At 37.6% G+C, this 17,057-nt stretch overlaps 1 protein-coding gene across 3 annotated transcripts in view; it reads left to right on the top strand.

The window, feature by feature from the left end:
* Positions 1-17,057, top strand: part of LOC137273218 (folylpolyglutamate synthase, mitochondrial-like) — a 28,949-nt gene that overhangs the window by 11,129 nt on the left and 763 nt on the right. For 2 of the 3 annotated variants that reach the window (XM_067805723.1, XM_067805722.1), the window contains exons 4-12: positions 4,186-4,315; positions 4,704-4,946; positions 5,342-5,419; positions 7,301-7,442; positions 9,231-9,332; positions 10,886-10,983; positions 11,227-11,279; positions 12,884-12,959; positions 14,317-14,386. In XM_067805723.1, coding sequence (XP_067661824.1) covers positions 4,186-4,315; positions 4,704-4,946; positions 5,342-5,419; positions 7,301-7,442; positions 9,231-9,332; positions 10,886-10,983; positions 11,227-11,279; positions 12,884-12,959; positions 14,317-14,386 — 992 coding nt within the window. Of the gene's footprint in view, positions 1-4,185; positions 4,316-4,703; positions 4,947-5,341; positions 5,420-7,300; positions 7,447-9,230; positions 9,333-10,885; positions 10,984-11,226; positions 11,280-12,883; positions 12,960-14,316; positions 14,387-17,057 lie in introns of all 3 variants that reach the window. The other variant, XM_067805721.1, reaches the window with a different exon arrangement.

Genomic DNA, 17,057 nt, shown 5'->3' with positions numbered 1-17,057 from the left:
AAATGTGAATAATATTTGGCACAAGTGAAACAAGGAAATATTCTAAGCTTACTGAGTGTTATGAAGTTTTCCAATTGCAAGTCAAAATACCGTTTTTCAACAAGCGTATTGCAATACATATCGTTTTCATCCCTGAATCGTTAAGTACACAGTCCTAATTGTAGTACCCTCGAGTCATAGGTTTCCATCATGTTAAGAAATTTACAACTATGAATAGGATCACTGATATTGTCAAGTCATATGAACATAACCTAGAGTTAGACAGCATACGTTTGTATCATTTAATGTCAATTAGTCACTTTTGTCGTTCTGAAGTTTATCATTGTCCATATCAGCTGACAGGCGGTCATCGAGCACAAACTCTTGTGACGTCATATGTTTCTGTGGTATTCCCGACAGATCAACGTACAGGTGCACAGCATGTCACAATCGCACATGTTATGAACAGTCAATGCGGATGTGTCAAAGTAGTTTCCAGTAATAACAAAGTTGATAAATTGTAATACAGACGATGATTTTAGAATTAACAGAATAGTCCTATTTTTTCAGCATAGATTTCCAGTTCACAAAATATGTATAGTTGATCAACAGAATGCATGAACTAGAACATGAGAAAAAGCAACTTAAGAGATGACCCTATCAGGCTTCCATAGTTTAGAAAAACACAACAGGGATTGCAACTAAGGTCATGTGATTATTTTTATTGATTACATCAGCTAGCAGACAAGCAATGTTTAGAACACTTTGAAGCTGAATAAGTTTATAGGAAATGTTTTCTAAAGAAGACACAAAAAGTGCATTACATGCTAGATGCAGTCTAAGTAAACTTAGTCTCAGTGTATTTCGTTACACTCCACCACTGAGTCTAACAAAACCTAGTAGAAGGTCGCATCAGGTAACCTTTGAGCGACCAATGACTGTCTAATCAAACGCGAGATGGCTAAACAGATTTAACCAATCAGACAACGGATACTATTTAGGGATCGGAGGGACTTTCAACATATTCAGGTCACTGACACAGATCTCTCCACAAACAAAATCCACATATAACACAATTATTTGACCTGCAGTATATACGCTTTTGGTTTTCCTTTGACATGGTTACTATTAGCTAATATTTCCACAAGATGCCATCCTTGAGTATTGCCAAAAAAAGCATTGTCAACGACTGTTTACTCACCGTTGTCATGGTTGTACGTACGCATCACCCGGAAGCATTCGGAATCGTTCGGGTACGAACCTTTTCGAGATGAAAAGTTCATAAGGTATGTGCGAATGTTCACTATTTCGATTTGGTAAGCTATGTTCTCGTTGGTTAATCTCAAAGGTTACCTGATGCGACCTGCCATAAGGTTTTGTTAGACGCAGTAGTGGAGTGTACCGAAAAGTACTGAGGATAAGTTTACTTAGACTGATGCTAGACGTAAAGTTACATTAGTTTGTATTAGTAGTTGACTGCACATACGCAAACGTTTTTCGCTCACACCCATGATGATCTACCGATGAATGTAAACAATTGATAGGTGACGCAATTTGGTGAGTGACTCATGAGAAATTATGTCATTAGAAAATACCAAGGAAACGGAAGTACCACAGAATCATATGAATGTCAAGTGTAAGAGTTCAGGCAAAGTTACCATTATTCCCATAGTGGGTTTACAGATATTTGGTGATTTCATCACTCATTAGTGCAATGGGATGTAATATTTCAGAAAAATACCTTTCTGTAAGTAATGAATGTGTAGTTTTTGCCGATTTTGAAGGTTCAATGAAAAGAGCACAATACTACTGGTTATCTGATTAAATAAAATAATCGAAGATTGATCACAGTGACTTAACGACCAAGAAATCGATCATGTTTCCACACAATTGAACACAAACAAGTGTGGAACTGATGTGATAGTCTTTGACACAATTGACAAGGCAACATATCTTGAAGGTTGTCAGGGCCTTGAAAACTTGTTTAATTCTTGGAAAACTCACTCCACTAACCAAAAAGTCAGGACTGTATTTTTCTTCAATTATTTCAAATAATTGGGCTGCCATCAGTCAATGGTAACAGCTCAGATAAGGCTGGGGGTTGTTTATACTCTCTTACATTCATTTTTGAGGTAGAGAATTCTGATATATTTGACCGGATGCTGTTTCACACACTCTGATTGGCTGATAAATCTGTCTCCTAATAATGAAATATCTGGTTGTATACATGTAATCATTGGGAATTAGAAAACAAGTCCACTATCCATTATCAAAGTGGTGAATGATTATTGATTATAATGGAAATTTATGTACATATTTAATGTAATCACCAATTTTATAAATTTTTCCCCACGTTTCTTTCTAATTAATTTGTTTCTATAACTGATACTGTCGATCATCGGACCACTACTACTCATCTTACTATTGATTTGGCATGTATTGATGTATTGAGTGCGTCATTAAACAGCACACCAAACAAACGAAGTTGCTTGTGATGTCAGTTACTAGATAGCCATATCCAGATACCATGCTTGTTGCAACTAATGGGTGTGGTGGTCAGACTCACTGTCTTGGTTGACAAATGTCATCATGACCTAGTTGCATAGATTGATGCTCATGCTGTTGATCACTGTATCAATTGATCCAGATTCGCTTATTTACAGGCCACTTGCCTTGTAGCTTAAAGGTCACATGCAACGTAAAACACAACTTTGCAGATTCTGGTACCTTTCGGTGTGCACTTACCGAAATAAATCATAACAAATGCCAATTCAACCTGTAAAGTTGAAAAAAACGCGATGAAAAAAAAGCCCGCGAAATCGGAGTTCAAACGTTTCACTAAATTCCCCCCCAGCGCTGGGGGGAAAACTGGTTTCAACAGCTGTGCTGCGCTGCGTCCATAACGCATGCGCAGTGAATAGGTTCGCGGAGCTTGAAACAGTATGCATGCCCAGCGTCTGAGGTCGTGAGCAGTAGTCTAGTCTTGGTTGTGTACACAAACAAGTAAATAATCTACTCGTTACGTAAAACAACTTGTTGATTGTGGTAAGCAGTCTCTGTCACAGAGAAAACTCAGTGTCTCGTTTATTCACACCTACATGTCTGTCTGCCTGTCTGCTAAAGACAACATGCAATACACAGCTTCAATCATTGACCACGTGCAATTTGAACTTAACACCTATCAGACTATACGACATGAAGAAATTAAGTTGATTTTTTACTCCTGCACCCGAGTCCCGTGTCTGCCACATTATGTAATTAGGCACGTGTCATACACATGACATGTTTTTATGTCTGTGGGTTGCAAACAAACTACATTCATTTTATTCGGATGACTGGATCTGACGGAAACTTGTGCAAACTTCAGATTCCAGTCCTGTTTTGTACTTGGACGAATGACAGATTCCAGCCACGCAGTAGTTTACTATCTCTACTGACATGATTTTTTATTGGATCGAGCGCAAATTCAGAGAACATGAATTTTCTAAACCCAACATCTCTAGATACATTCTTCATGGATATCGACTTCTTTTGGTGTATATGATTTTGCTTGACAACAGAATATGAATCCATACTGAAACGACGCATCAAGTACACTAAAAGAAGTTGTTATCCATAAAGAATCTTACTTTCTTGTGACTAGCTATACTTCTAAAATGCCCATCAAACAGATCATCTTTCTGTACACACAATGAACCCTCAGCACGTCAGCAAATGGAACAGCCAATCAGAAGCCGTCGTTACACTTGAGTGCATATCCACCCGCTATGACTGGGTTCGGTCTCCCGAGGGCTTCGTTTCGGGGGAAGTAAGCCCAAGTACAAAATATTGCACTTTTGAATCGCGATTGTACGCTTATAATTTTGTTTATTTGTTTTTTTAAAAGCAGCAATGTATATTATATGTTATGAATAAGTGATAAATGTGTTTTAATTATGTTTGATTTTTTGGTTGCATGTGACCTTTAAATATTAGTGAGTGTGGCATTGGACAACAAACCAATCATCGATTATTTACATGCAACATTCATACAGCAGTAAAAGTATATGGTTCTACATCGAACAAGAAAATACAACTAAATTGAAGTGAAAGGTAGTGGTGATATTTTATCGGTTTTAGAAATAGCCAAGTGAGGGATATCTAGGGTCCTCCTCTGTAAGTCCGAGTCAGATAATTTCATCTGTACTTGTGTTGCCATGGTTTCAGCTCACCCCATCTGGTGACTGTGAATGAGCGGTTCCGTCTCAACGGGAGGCCTGTTGCTAAGGACTTGTTCAGCCAGTACTTCTGGGAAGTCTACAATAAGCTGGATACCACCAAGCATCAAGTTGAAGGCGTGAGTAAGACTGTCAGATAAATTTTCCCAAGGCAAGGGGGTTAGAAAATCTACGTGGGCTTAAAATATCCTGAAATTTGGACATTTTGCCATGAAAAGACCCCAAGTTGAGACAAAATTATCAGAATAGTGTTCTTGAATCTCATTTATTGTTATTTTTATTGCAATCATAACATCGTTCTTTAGACTCAAATATTTTGTATGATGAGGCGGTAAGTTTTAGGTTTTTGTCGGCGGTGTACGAATAAAAAAAGGTTGTGGGGAGGGAGGGGCAAGTAGGGGATGTGGATCGGAAAAATTAGCCCAGTTGGTTGGCAATGAGATACACAATTGCTGCCTTTACCAATAACTTAGGAAATGCAATCAGACTCACCCTTTTTCCTTGCAGGATCCAGATGCTCGTCAGATGCCGGCATACTTCTCTTTCCTTACTGTAATGGCATGCCACATGTTCCTCAAAGAAAACGTTGATGTGGCCATTTTTGAAGTGGGCATAGGTGGAGAATATGATTCTACTAATTTCCTGCAGTCGCCAGTTGTGTGTGGAGTTACCTCCCTTGGATTAGACCACACATCAGTCCTTGGAGACACGATAGACAAGATTGCTTGGCAGAAAGCAGGGATTTTCAAAGTAATAATGAATACAGTTGTGCACTGAAATCTGGAACTAAATTAAATCTGTTAAATTATCATGATTTAGGCAACATGTTTGATGCTTGTGTCAAGTGTCATTTTGAATGGGTAATCTGTAGCCACAGATGTTACTGAAATTATAGGCTGGTGTTGACAGTTTACCAGATTAGACAGCTGCTGGTTTTGACAGCTTCCACAATATATATTGTTTACTTTTGATTCAGGGCTAATTCTTGCTCCTTCATCACTTTCTTCTGAAATGTTCTATAATGAATAAGAAGAGGTTGTTAGCTGTTAAATGTGTCATGTATTAACAGATGAAAAATTTTGACATTTAGAATCAAAAGTCTGTAACTGTTACCATAGCTGTATTCTATGTTGCCATGGTTACAGCGTAATGTTCCCGCTGTCACAGTTCCCCAACCTCCGGCAGCCATGAGTGTGCTTCTAAACAGAACAAAGGAGAAAGGGGTAGGTCATCTTAGTATATTTATTCATATCGCCCATTGAAGACCATCTTTAGGCAATGCAGTTGTTTCAGTATTTGTCCCATCAAGATGAGACCGTAGCAGGAGATATAGATTACTTTGTCTTCTTGTTACATCTTATAGTTGTTGCAATTTAGGTCTAGGGTAGGTATTGCAGAGATTTTCATGTTGCGATATAGTGCAATGTGAAATCATATATTGCGATTTGTATTGCAATATATTGCAAGAAGTTTCTTTAAAACAAAAATAATATTTATAATCGAGTTCATGCATGATTTATAAAGCAAAAGCACAACAGAATCACTTTGATGAAGTTTTACTAAAGACTTGTCATAATAACCCAAAAAGATGTAAATAATGTGAGGCAAAAATAAAAAAGGTAAGGTACTGCCTAAAAAAATGGAAATATCTGAAGATTCCTGTGTATTACAAAGTTTTCCAAATTGATGTCACAATACTGGTTATAAAGATCAGCCTATCACAATACTTACTGTTTTTATGCCTGAACCAGTTAACACTGGTAAATCAGTTATGTTACGCAGTCCCCTTGATGACACTGTTTTCTTGACAGGTTCTGATTTTACCAATTAAACCTCTTATGTCAGTTTTTGGCTTCGAATAATTACTTGTACAAGTTTTGAAGGTTGACATATAATGTTTTTCTGCTATTACTGAATACGATGGTAAAGTATCACATTATTTGCATTTTGCTTGGAAGGCAAGGTTTTGACAGCCAGTCACATACCAGGTGATTTACCTTCACTTGGTTCATAGACTGGATCAATACCGGCTCTGAAGTTTGTTGCCTTGTGCTTACTTTTTCAAACAAACATCACAGTCAGTTTTGATTCTTCATATATTTCTGTGTGGATTTTGGTTACTACTACGTGCAATTTGTCTTGCCGGTGACAGTAATATAATTGTAATATAACTATAATATGACTATAATATAACTATAATATGACTATAATATGACTATAATATGACTATAATATGACTATAATAATGACTATAATATTACCTTGAAAATATTTTAAAGTCAAGAACATATTCATGAAAATGAGACCCGTGAAGGTTCGGGGTAGAATAGGCCTTCAGCAACTCTTGCTTATCATAAAAGGCAACTATGCTTGTCGTAAGAGGCGAATAACGGGATCAGGTGGTCACTGACCTGGTTGACTCATGTCATTGGTTCCCAGTTGCGCAGATCTATGCTCATGCTGTTGATCAATGGATTGTCTGGTCCAGACTCAGTTATTTACAAACCGCTGCCATATAGCTGGAATATTGCTGAATACGGCATAAAACTAAACTCACTCACTCATCAAAATGACTGGTAGTATGCATAAGTCCTTGAAAATTCGGTTCATCTTCACAAATCATGATTAGTGTTTCATTCTGATGGGAAGTTATTGTGCCAGTGCAGGTTCGATTTCCCCACATGGGTACAAAATGTGAAGCCCATTTCTGGTGTCCCCACTGTGATATTACTGGAATATTTATAAGAAACAGTGTAAAGCTATACTCACACCCCCACTGCTAAAAAGGTATTTCTATGGATGAACTGTAAAGAATCGAGTATGAACCAGACAATCCAGTGACCAACAACATGAGCATCGATCTGCACAATTGGGAGCTGATGGCATGTCACCCAAGTCAGCGAGCCCGACCACCTGATCCCGTTAGTCGTCTTTTACGACAAGCATAGTCACCATTTATGGCAAGCATGGCTTGCTGAAGGCCTATTCTCACAAAAATGTATTATTTTCACACAAAATGTCAGAATCCAGCTTCCTTTTATAATCTTCACAGTTGCTGCTTGTTGGCTGTGGAGTTGACATGTTTAAGATTTCTCTCACTGCAGGCTAGTCTGTACGTGACGCCTTCCCTGGACTCCTACAACAATGGGGAGTCAGTCCACCTGGGTATTGCCGGCAGCATGCAGCGGTACAACGCCACCTTGGCGCTGCAGCTGTGTCGGATATGGCTGGACAACCACAGGAAAGGTATGTACTGGAGCAGGTTGCTGCATTGAGGCCTAAGCAGTGACTCTATTACCCTGTGAATGTTTCCCTAAGATCATGTGGCCAAAAATAGACTTGTCAGATATTCAATAATTTGTTAAAATTGTATATTATGATTGAAATATCCTCTAAGAGTTTTGCTGTCTTGTTTTTATTGTTGTTCAAATACAGAATTGCTAATTGCACCATCAGTTTCCATGTCCAAAGTCTAGATCTGTCTTGAATAACACCATAAGTGGATCCAGAGGAGGGATGCAGGGGGTGTGCAAACCCCCTTTTGTCATGAAATTTTGTTAAATGACCATTGAAACTTGGGTGCAAGTGAAGTGTACACCACCTTTTTATTCCCCCGGCATGTCATAATAATAATCTCAACCTATAGTTGTGCCTTTTGCTATTTACACAGTTTTGGCATTTTTAATTATTTTGTTTTTCCATGGAACATTTTGGTGTTAGTATAATGGTGGGGTGGGCTTCGTTGCCAGAGCAGAACTCAAGAACCATTCAATATTTTTTGGCAAAAGTTGGTAGATATGTGTGGCAGACCCCAAAGTGGTGCCTTTTGGTATTTACAGGTTTTTATGATTTATTATTTTCTCGGTTTCCATGGACATGTTTCAGACTTAGTCTCAAAATGGCGGGATGGGCTTTGTTTCCGGAGCTTGACTCAAAAACCTTTCAATATTTTTCTGCAAAACCTGTTGCATACATCAGTCAGAACATAAAGTGGTGCCTTTTGGTACTTACAGGTTTTTGTGGCATATCATTTTCTCAGTTTCCATGGAAGCGTTTCAGACTTAGTCTCAAAATGAAGGTATTGGCTTCATTTACATAGCAGAACTCCAAATCCGTTGTTTATTTTTTCTGCAAAACTTGGTAGATATACCAATCAGAACCTTCAATGGTGCCTTTTGCTAGTTACAGGTTTTTGTGATTTCTTGGTTTCTCGATTTCCATGGCAACAATTCAGACTTTGTCTCAAAGGTGTGTTTCGTTTCCGGAGGAGAACTCAAAAACTTCTTATTGTCTCTCAGTGTAACTTGGTAGATATGTGTGGCAGACTCCAAAGTGGTGCCGCTTGCTATTTACAGGCTTGGTGATTTATTATTTTCTCGGTTATGGAAACGTTTCGGACTTGGCCTCAAAATTGAGGGTTGGGCTTCGTTTCTGGAGCAGAACTCAAAAAACGTTCAATATTTTTTGGCAAAAGTTGGTAGATATGTGTGGCAGACCCTAAAGTGTTGCCTTTTGGTATTTACAGGGTTTTGTGATTTATTATTTTCTTGGTTTTCGTGGAAACGTTTCGGACTTAGTCTCAAAAGTCAGAGGTGTGTTTCGTTTCCAGAGCAGAACTCAACTTCTTAATATCTGTCAGCAAAACTTGGTAGATATGTGTGGCAGACCCCAAAGTGGTGCCTTTTGGTATTTACAGGTTTTTGTGATTTATTATTTTCTCGGTTCCACGTTGCAGACTTCGTTTCTGGAGCACAACACCAAAACCATTTCATATCTTTCAAAAGATATTGACAGATATATGAGACAGATTTTGAAAAGGTGACTTTTTCTAATTACATATATATGGAATGTATATTTTTCATGAATTCCATGGAAACAATTCAGACTTGGTCTAAAAACACAATAGGTAACTGTCAGATGATTTGTCCTTTCACATATCTTCTGATGACTCTTGTCTCAGTAGTGTGCACCCCACCTTCCTGAAAAACCTGTATCCACCCCTGTATACAGACATCATCTTGTAACCTTTTTCAGATTTTTCAAAGAGAAAGTGGATTTGTGATCAGTCAGACTTGCATGATTGGGAGAAGATTCCAAGCTTGGATGGCATTGTCCTCACAGAGGAGATGAGGAATGGTAAGCTGGACATTGTGAATTGATATCCGCAAACGTTGTGATGAAGAGTTGTCTCCCTTACTTGCTGTAGACTGCTATACATACACTTAGTGTAATGAGGAAAACACTCATCTGTATATATGACCTACAAAATAGGTGTACATATGGTTGAAATGTACTCAGAACGTTTCTGGTACAATCTGGGATACTTTATTCCGTTGGCGTGTTTTGGCTTTCTCATTTACAAGAGCTATGTAGTACTTTTGCATGTAAATGGGGAGGCTGCAAGACTATGTCTGATTTGATTGCTGTCTTTGAAGGTCAAGGTGACTGGAATCGTGAGTTCTCTTTTATTTGATCAGTATATTTGTCAGAGCTTATGCCCTGCTCAGGTGTGGTGGCATAGCCTAGTGGTCAAAGCATTTACCTTTCATATCGATCACGTAGGTTCAGTTTTACGTATGAGTACAATGAGTGAAGTTTATTTCTGGTGTTCCCTGCCATGATTTTGGTGGAATGTTGCTAAAAGCGGTGTTCAAAAAAGTTCATTCATTTTGCCCCTACTGAAAGAATATATCATGTGATTGACTAAGATTGAGGGTCAAGGAAACATAACTGGAAGAACATCCAAATTTCTGATCTGATCTCTACTTGATTACATACAGTCCACTACCATACAGCTGTTATATTGCTGAGTGAAGCTTTCAGCATTGGACTTCCTGTTTTAAAATTAACTTGCATGAGGCATGTTTTTGAGAAAATGGAAGGGTTTCCACTCAAGCAAATGTCCTCACATGTTACTTCCGTGCCTGAAGGCATGCAGTTTATAGTTATTTTGCATTGGTTTTGGCCAACATCATGTGATGTCATGAAAACTTGCCCATTTTAGGATAGCTAGAAGTATTGGATGAGGGTGTGATGTTTACTGTAGCAGTAGTAGATGGTGCTGAGGTCAGTTGTCATCTGATTTGGTGAGGTAGAAATGGTTCATGATGCATGTTTCTGGTGCTTCTGTTCTTAGGGATAGCTAACACTTTCTCATTATATAATGTTTAAACCACGAGGGAAAGTTATGTCCATCATTCTTGGAAGTGTTTTATTAGCACAACTGATAAACTGACCAAGGGCAATTATTTCTATTTAAAAAAATATGAAATAGTTCATATCTTGATTGCTTCATCATGCCTATTACACAACATGCATTATAACAAGTATGTTCTCATGGTATTAGCCATTTAACACTACAGTACGTAAATAAATAATTTCTGCTTTGGCATTGTAAGGGTGATTAACCTATACATATTTTTTACAAGTAACTGTACTACCCTTTTCATTACCCTCCTTGCTAAAGTCATATTTGTATTTTGTGAATGTTAACAATGTTGATGAGATAAACATCTCCACTTGTCTGTAAGTCTGTGGCAAGTAAAAATCTAGAAGGACTCCTCAAATCTAATTCATCTGTATAAATCGATTATTGCTGCACTGCAGACAGGATGGATGAGATACATGGTGTCTAAATTTACTGTACTGTTTGGCCCTTGTAAACATCTAACCCTTCCATGTTATGTCAGGTTTGTCCAAGTGCTACTGGCCTGGGCGGAACCAGGTTTTGAGTCGACCAGGTGTGACATACTACCTTGATGGGGCACACACCATCGAGAGCATACAGGTAAGTTACAGACGGGGTTAGATTAGTGGGGTTGTGCGTCACTTATTTTCAAATATATTGTCCCATAGAAGCCATCTTCCAATATGCAAAGATGATAATTGTATGCTATATCCGATTCAGGAATTTCAGATCTATAGTCACTACAGTTCAAAGGGGAATTATGTATTCATAGGTGATTAAAAGTAGTGTATGCATACCCACTCACAATAACAGATATTGATATACCATGTTCTGCGTCAGCAGCAGTGCATGGAATGGTTCCTGCAAGCGTCTCGGAAAGAAGCATCCAAACGCAAGTGAGTTGATTCCAAGTCATGAGCTAAGCCAGGTTTCCATGTGTGCGCAGTGTGTGATGCGTAGTGCAGTAATGCATGTACATCACTTTATACTAAAATAGTATTAGCGGTTTCCATGAAGTGCATGATTTTGCTGACACTCAAAAAGTGTTTGAATAGACATCACACAGCTATACAGAGCCCAAAAGTAGGGATTCCCGATGCGTTTTCCCAATTTCATGTGGTTTCATTGCACTTACAGTAACAAAAGACTTCATTTAAAGCACTACATTGCCTTTATACACGTGCACATGAATATGTACACTACACAAACGTAATACAACTACATATCACACAATAGCACATACGATACGTACACATGGAAACCTGGTTTTAATGGCCGATTAGTAAGATATATCAATAAATTAATAAGGCACAATTCATTTGCAGCTCAGAGACTCCATAATACACTGTTATAAGGAGCAGCTCATATCACCTTAATCGCTGGTCAAGTCACTTATTACCATTCTTTACCTATGTGTGTGCTCTACATCAACATGCCTATGGAGATCCAAGTTGGCAAGTGGTGTTAAAGACGCAATGTCCATACCACATTTCTCTGAAAATACGTAATACATTTCTATCAATAATACCAGCTATCAGCCCTCGGGGAAGCTACAATGTAATGTATATATATATATTCTCCAAAACATTACATACTTTGTTTACAATAATAAAATAAAAAGTTCAAATAAAGTAACTCTGTGTGGCATTAAATCGCCCTCTATCAGCCAAACATTATTTCAAGCAAAAGTTTAGAGTTACATCTCTTGGAGCACTCTTTTTGGTTATCTTATGGACAACTTGTGATTGAAACCACTTTGGGAAGCACTGACAACACCGCATACATCAGTTTTCACTGTAGGAAGCAAGCGTTTTCTGTTATGAAGCTGTTCACCTTGAAGTTTCAGTTATCAGGTTTAGACAAATTGTAAGGGATAACAAGTCTTTTTTTGCATCACTAGGACACTAGGAAGCTACAACAGTGTGTGAATTGCAACCATCAAAGACAAGAAACAGTTAGAAAATTTCAACAGTGTCTGTTATGCTTTCAGCCCTCATTTGGCTGTCCTGCAGTGATAAAACAAATACTATTAAAGGTGGTTCATTAGTCTGTGGTTTCAGTCACCATATCGATCATGGTGTCCAGAATATAACTCGTGCCTAACATATAAAGAAATATAACTAATAATTTCAACTAATCTGAACATTATTTTCATACACTTATATACATGAATGCCATGTCGTTATTTGGAATGTTATGAAAAGTTTCACATAAAGATGCTAACTCCTGGCTCCATGTTTTGGATGAGTTGTGTGATAGCCTATGTGTTGAAGTATATTTCACACTAAAGACCTGGTTTCGATTCCCACACATGGGTATAGTACTAGTGTTAAGCCCATTTCTGGTGTCCCCACTGTGATATTGCTGGAATATTGCTAAAAGCAGCTTGAAACCAAACTCACTCAGTCACTCACTCAGAATTTCTATTGTTCATTTGCTTAGGATTAATGTTTGAGGTAATAGTCAGGTTTATGGCTGACTGGGTTTATTGTTCTGACAGAGGGAGAGTTTGTCGTATCCTGGTCTTCAACGCAACCCGAGATCGTAACTCTACGGCGATGCTTTCAATATTGAAGGTGAGACATTTCCCTCGTGACCAAATCTTGTCCAAAGTCATGTAACTTTGAATTGTCTCCCTTTGAACAGTCATATTCATGCTATGAAAATTGTTTATATCTGGCGTTAAGACTTACCATCTTACTTGAGTTGAAGTGTTGCATCACATCAGCATTGTTTGAGCCATATGAAGTTACAAGACCAAGTGTGCATGAATACATATTTCCGTTATACATTTTCAAAAATGCATTTTTTATTATGGAAAGTCTACTAGCCCATAACATTCTGTAAATCATGAAATTTTTGCAAGCATGATATTTTTGCGAAAATTGCGAATGACTTAAGCTCGCAAAAATATCATGACGCAATTTGCTGGTAGAATGCAATGAATAATCAGCAAACAACCTGTCCTATCTTCGCTTTATTATTCACCACTTATAAATTGACAATAGATCTAGACAATACATATATTAAGCAATGACAACAAAGCGGAGAATGACTAATTACTTGCATTACTCGTCCTCACGTGTCACATGTCAAACAATGGATACCTGAACAAAAGTCACTCAATCAGTACGTGAGATAGTCCAGACAGGCGCCAACCACACAACACGCATTTCTTGGAGACTGTTTGAAAGGCCGAGACCATCCAGCAGGCATGGATAGCTTTCATGACACTTATCTGGAGATCAATCAGTGCAAATTTATTAGAGTCAGTCCATTTGATTTAATCCCTTTGAACTGTTTTAAGCTTATATGGCCTATGCAGCAAATGTTGTTTTTAGGAAAACACTAAATGGTGTTCAAGATTAGCGGCAAACTTTAATATGTGATTGGATTTACTTCAGATAAAACTTTCAGATGCAAGTAAGTTTTGAAACTGTCAAACTAAATTATGTTTTGAGAATTAGGCAAGTCGCAAAAATATCGTGACACAAAAACGTCTGTTGGTCGCCACTCGCAAAAATATCATGACGCAAACATTTCGTGATTTACAGTAATTCGCTTACAGATCTTTTGGAAAATACTGCAGATGAAGTTATTCTATTTTTATGACTTTATTCCTTTGAAATGGTTGAAAAAGTTGTTACCAAAATCATGATGATGTTTCGGAAATTGATTGAATGTGAAGTTTTAGTATTTTTCAATGTCAAGGAAAGATAAATTTAAGCAGATTTTGTATGGCTTACACTGCACAGCATATGGTAGACTTTTGATCTTTGCCTTCTGGGATGTGATATGTAGATCGAGAGTTTACATGTCGTAATTTGTTTGACAGCATTTCATCTTCCTCAAATGACATTTAACATTGCTCATAAAGTTCAGAAATGGCTTCTTTCTTTCAGACAATAAGAGTTGTTCATTTTTCATTTTCAGCCTTTGAATTTTGATGCAGCAGTGTTTTGTCCCAACCTTGCGTTCACAGGGACCGTGAGTAACACACCAGGTGAGTTGTCTCTCAGTCAGATGTTCTCAGTGTTGCAGTTCAACAATATTTAAAGGGGCACTGATGCGGAGCAATTTCCGTGGACTGGTGTAAACTTTTGTTATTGTTTTTCTCCAGTGAGTACCCGGATGATATCCCAGAATTCGTGACTGGTTCGTGACCTCTGCTGCGCTGTCCGTAAGCGCAATTGATAGTTTAATTATAGACAGATCAACTGAGGTGAAGTCATTTTTACTTCATTCCAAATGTATTATGAAAACAAATGAAACACTTTGAAGGTTAATCATCTGCCCGTGGCAGAAATGGTAAAAAACTATTAGGACGGAAAACGTCTCTATATTTTGTCTCATAACCCTAGTTAGCTTATTGTCATACTTGTATGATTCTGAAAATTAATAAAAGAACACACGATCTGTTTATACTCATAGTAAATTTCTAACATAACAGCAACATTTATACATTGTATAGAATGCCAATGTGGATCTTATTTCACACACATGCGCGATCTAGTGTGTTTTTTCTGTCATACAGATTCTGCTGAATGCTACAACAAATAAATTAAAACAAAATGCAAAACATGAATGTAAAACAGACAGATTTTATAGCAACGATGTCAGGCTACTACCTTGTTCAGGAATGTATCCATCAATATCCACGTAAAAGAAATCGTATTCCATTCATCTGCAGATGGTAAGTAATCCTGCTCTGTGTCGCGTGTCTTACAACTGTCTCATTTGCGAAAAAGTAACACATCGTTTCACGTGTTTCGTTGGTGAAAACCAGATAAACCTCTGATTGGTCTCCCAAGATAGCACACCTGGCAACTAATTGTATGATGTCCACTATTCTAAGTAATTTAGTTAACCAATAATGAGCAATCAATCAATCAACGCAAGGGTGGTTAATTCTTTGAAGGGAGGATGTTGTTTTTGCACTTACACTTTACGACAGGGTGTAGTCATCTACACACACTGCCTTTTGACAAATCCGCTAGAAGATAAAAGTAATTAATCAATCAGTGAGTTATCGGTTAATCCTTTGATCGATGTTTGCTTTTGTAACTTAGTTGATAAACCCTCTTGCATCACTTACATGCACATATTACATAACATACAATACATTTGCCATTACAGACCTTAATTTATAATGTTGAGTATTTACTCCAGACAGGAGAAATGCCAAATGGGAACCTTTGTTGAGTAACCGAAGTTGTGTTACTACTAATTATACCTGTTATAAATTCATTAATTGACCATCCAGAGAATGATGACAAATAACACGTGTAGGTTTACACCATCAAATGCGAGTTACAGCAAGGAAGATGTAATCTCTGTGTCGCATGCAGCCTGAAAACACTTTTGGGCCGAAACTGTTTTGAGGATACCAACGGAATTTCGTTACATAAGGAATACACACGGGCATTTGCTGTGTACTTGGGTAAATACGTGAAATAAGGGTTTTTTACGTAAGAAAATTTTCAGATTTCTCTACCAAAGGCAAAGTCATCGTTTTTTGTTTACGAATTCAAATAAATCAACTGTGTGTTTTTATTATCATAAATAATAAACCATTGTAGCTACCATAGCTACCAAAATTTTCGTAAGATATTTGCTATCACAGCTGAACCAACACTCAGAATTACCTAAATATAAAGCTTTGCAATCTTCCGTACTGAAACAAATGGCTACGTGCCTGTAGACATCATATTTTCATGTAACATGATTAAATATCAGGTTAAAAACACTGAAATAGGATCAAATTGGATCAGTAACTATACCATCCAAGCATCCGAAAAGAACTACACTGCTGGGATATTTGGTTACGATCAGACAAGGAATACCATTGATATTTTTAAACAAATGGCATATGATGGGCATCCGGCCTCCCGAATGTTTAGGTGAAGAAATTCTGCTAATATGGACAGGAGCCCAGTTCCTTCGTCCGTCACGGTCGAAGGAGCGGGCGCTGACCAATTTGCGGTTTGATTTCGTAATTAGACCGTTGGCGAGAAACATTATTCGCTCCGCATCAGTGCCCCTTTAAAGTTAAATATTGATGTGTAGTGGCCCGTTTCAAGTATCATATTGGGATATATGACATTGTAAATCTTTGTATCAATTAATTGTATCGACGGCTCATTGGAATGTATCAGTGAATCGTCACTCCACTAGACACCATGAGCGATTTACTGAAAAGGGAACACTCAGTGGATGTGCTATGGTGAACAAATCTATGTAGGTTGATCTATTTTTGACATGGGTACCAGTAGTAATTAACCAGAAAGGTTGGTAGTTCAGAGGCCAGGTATTGTCAACTCAAAGGATATTCTATGATATTTGTTCAATCAATATTTATTTTCATTCTCAGGAGGGCTCAGGCCTGTAGTACAAATACAGTGGACATTTGATAGTCAGTAGAATTTTTGAGAATGTAATTTTTTTCTGTATGTGGTATCATAATAGATATATACCTAATCTTTCTAAATGTACTTTACTATAACTGGTTAAAAGGGATATGAATTAAAAATGTCAGAATGTACATAGTATTAGTTTCTTAATATCCTTATTTCTCAATATATGATAGACTGGACATGTACAAAGAAGAGGGTACTTGTCTTCAATTATGTTCAGATTACACATTTTACATATCCTATGTTCTTTTATTAAGCCTA

The sequence above is a fragment of the Haliotis asinina genome, chromosome 2, assembly GCF_037392515.1.
Source record: "Haliotis asinina isolate JCU_RB_2024 chromosome 2, JCU_Hal_asi_v2, whole genome shotgun sequence".
NCBI classification, from domain to species: Eukaryota; Metazoa; Mollusca; class Gastropoda; order Lepetellida; family Haliotidae; genus Haliotis; species Haliotis asinina.
The sequence above is the reverse complement of the archived record's forward strand: the minus strand, read 5'-3'. Positions and strand labels throughout refer to the sequence as shown.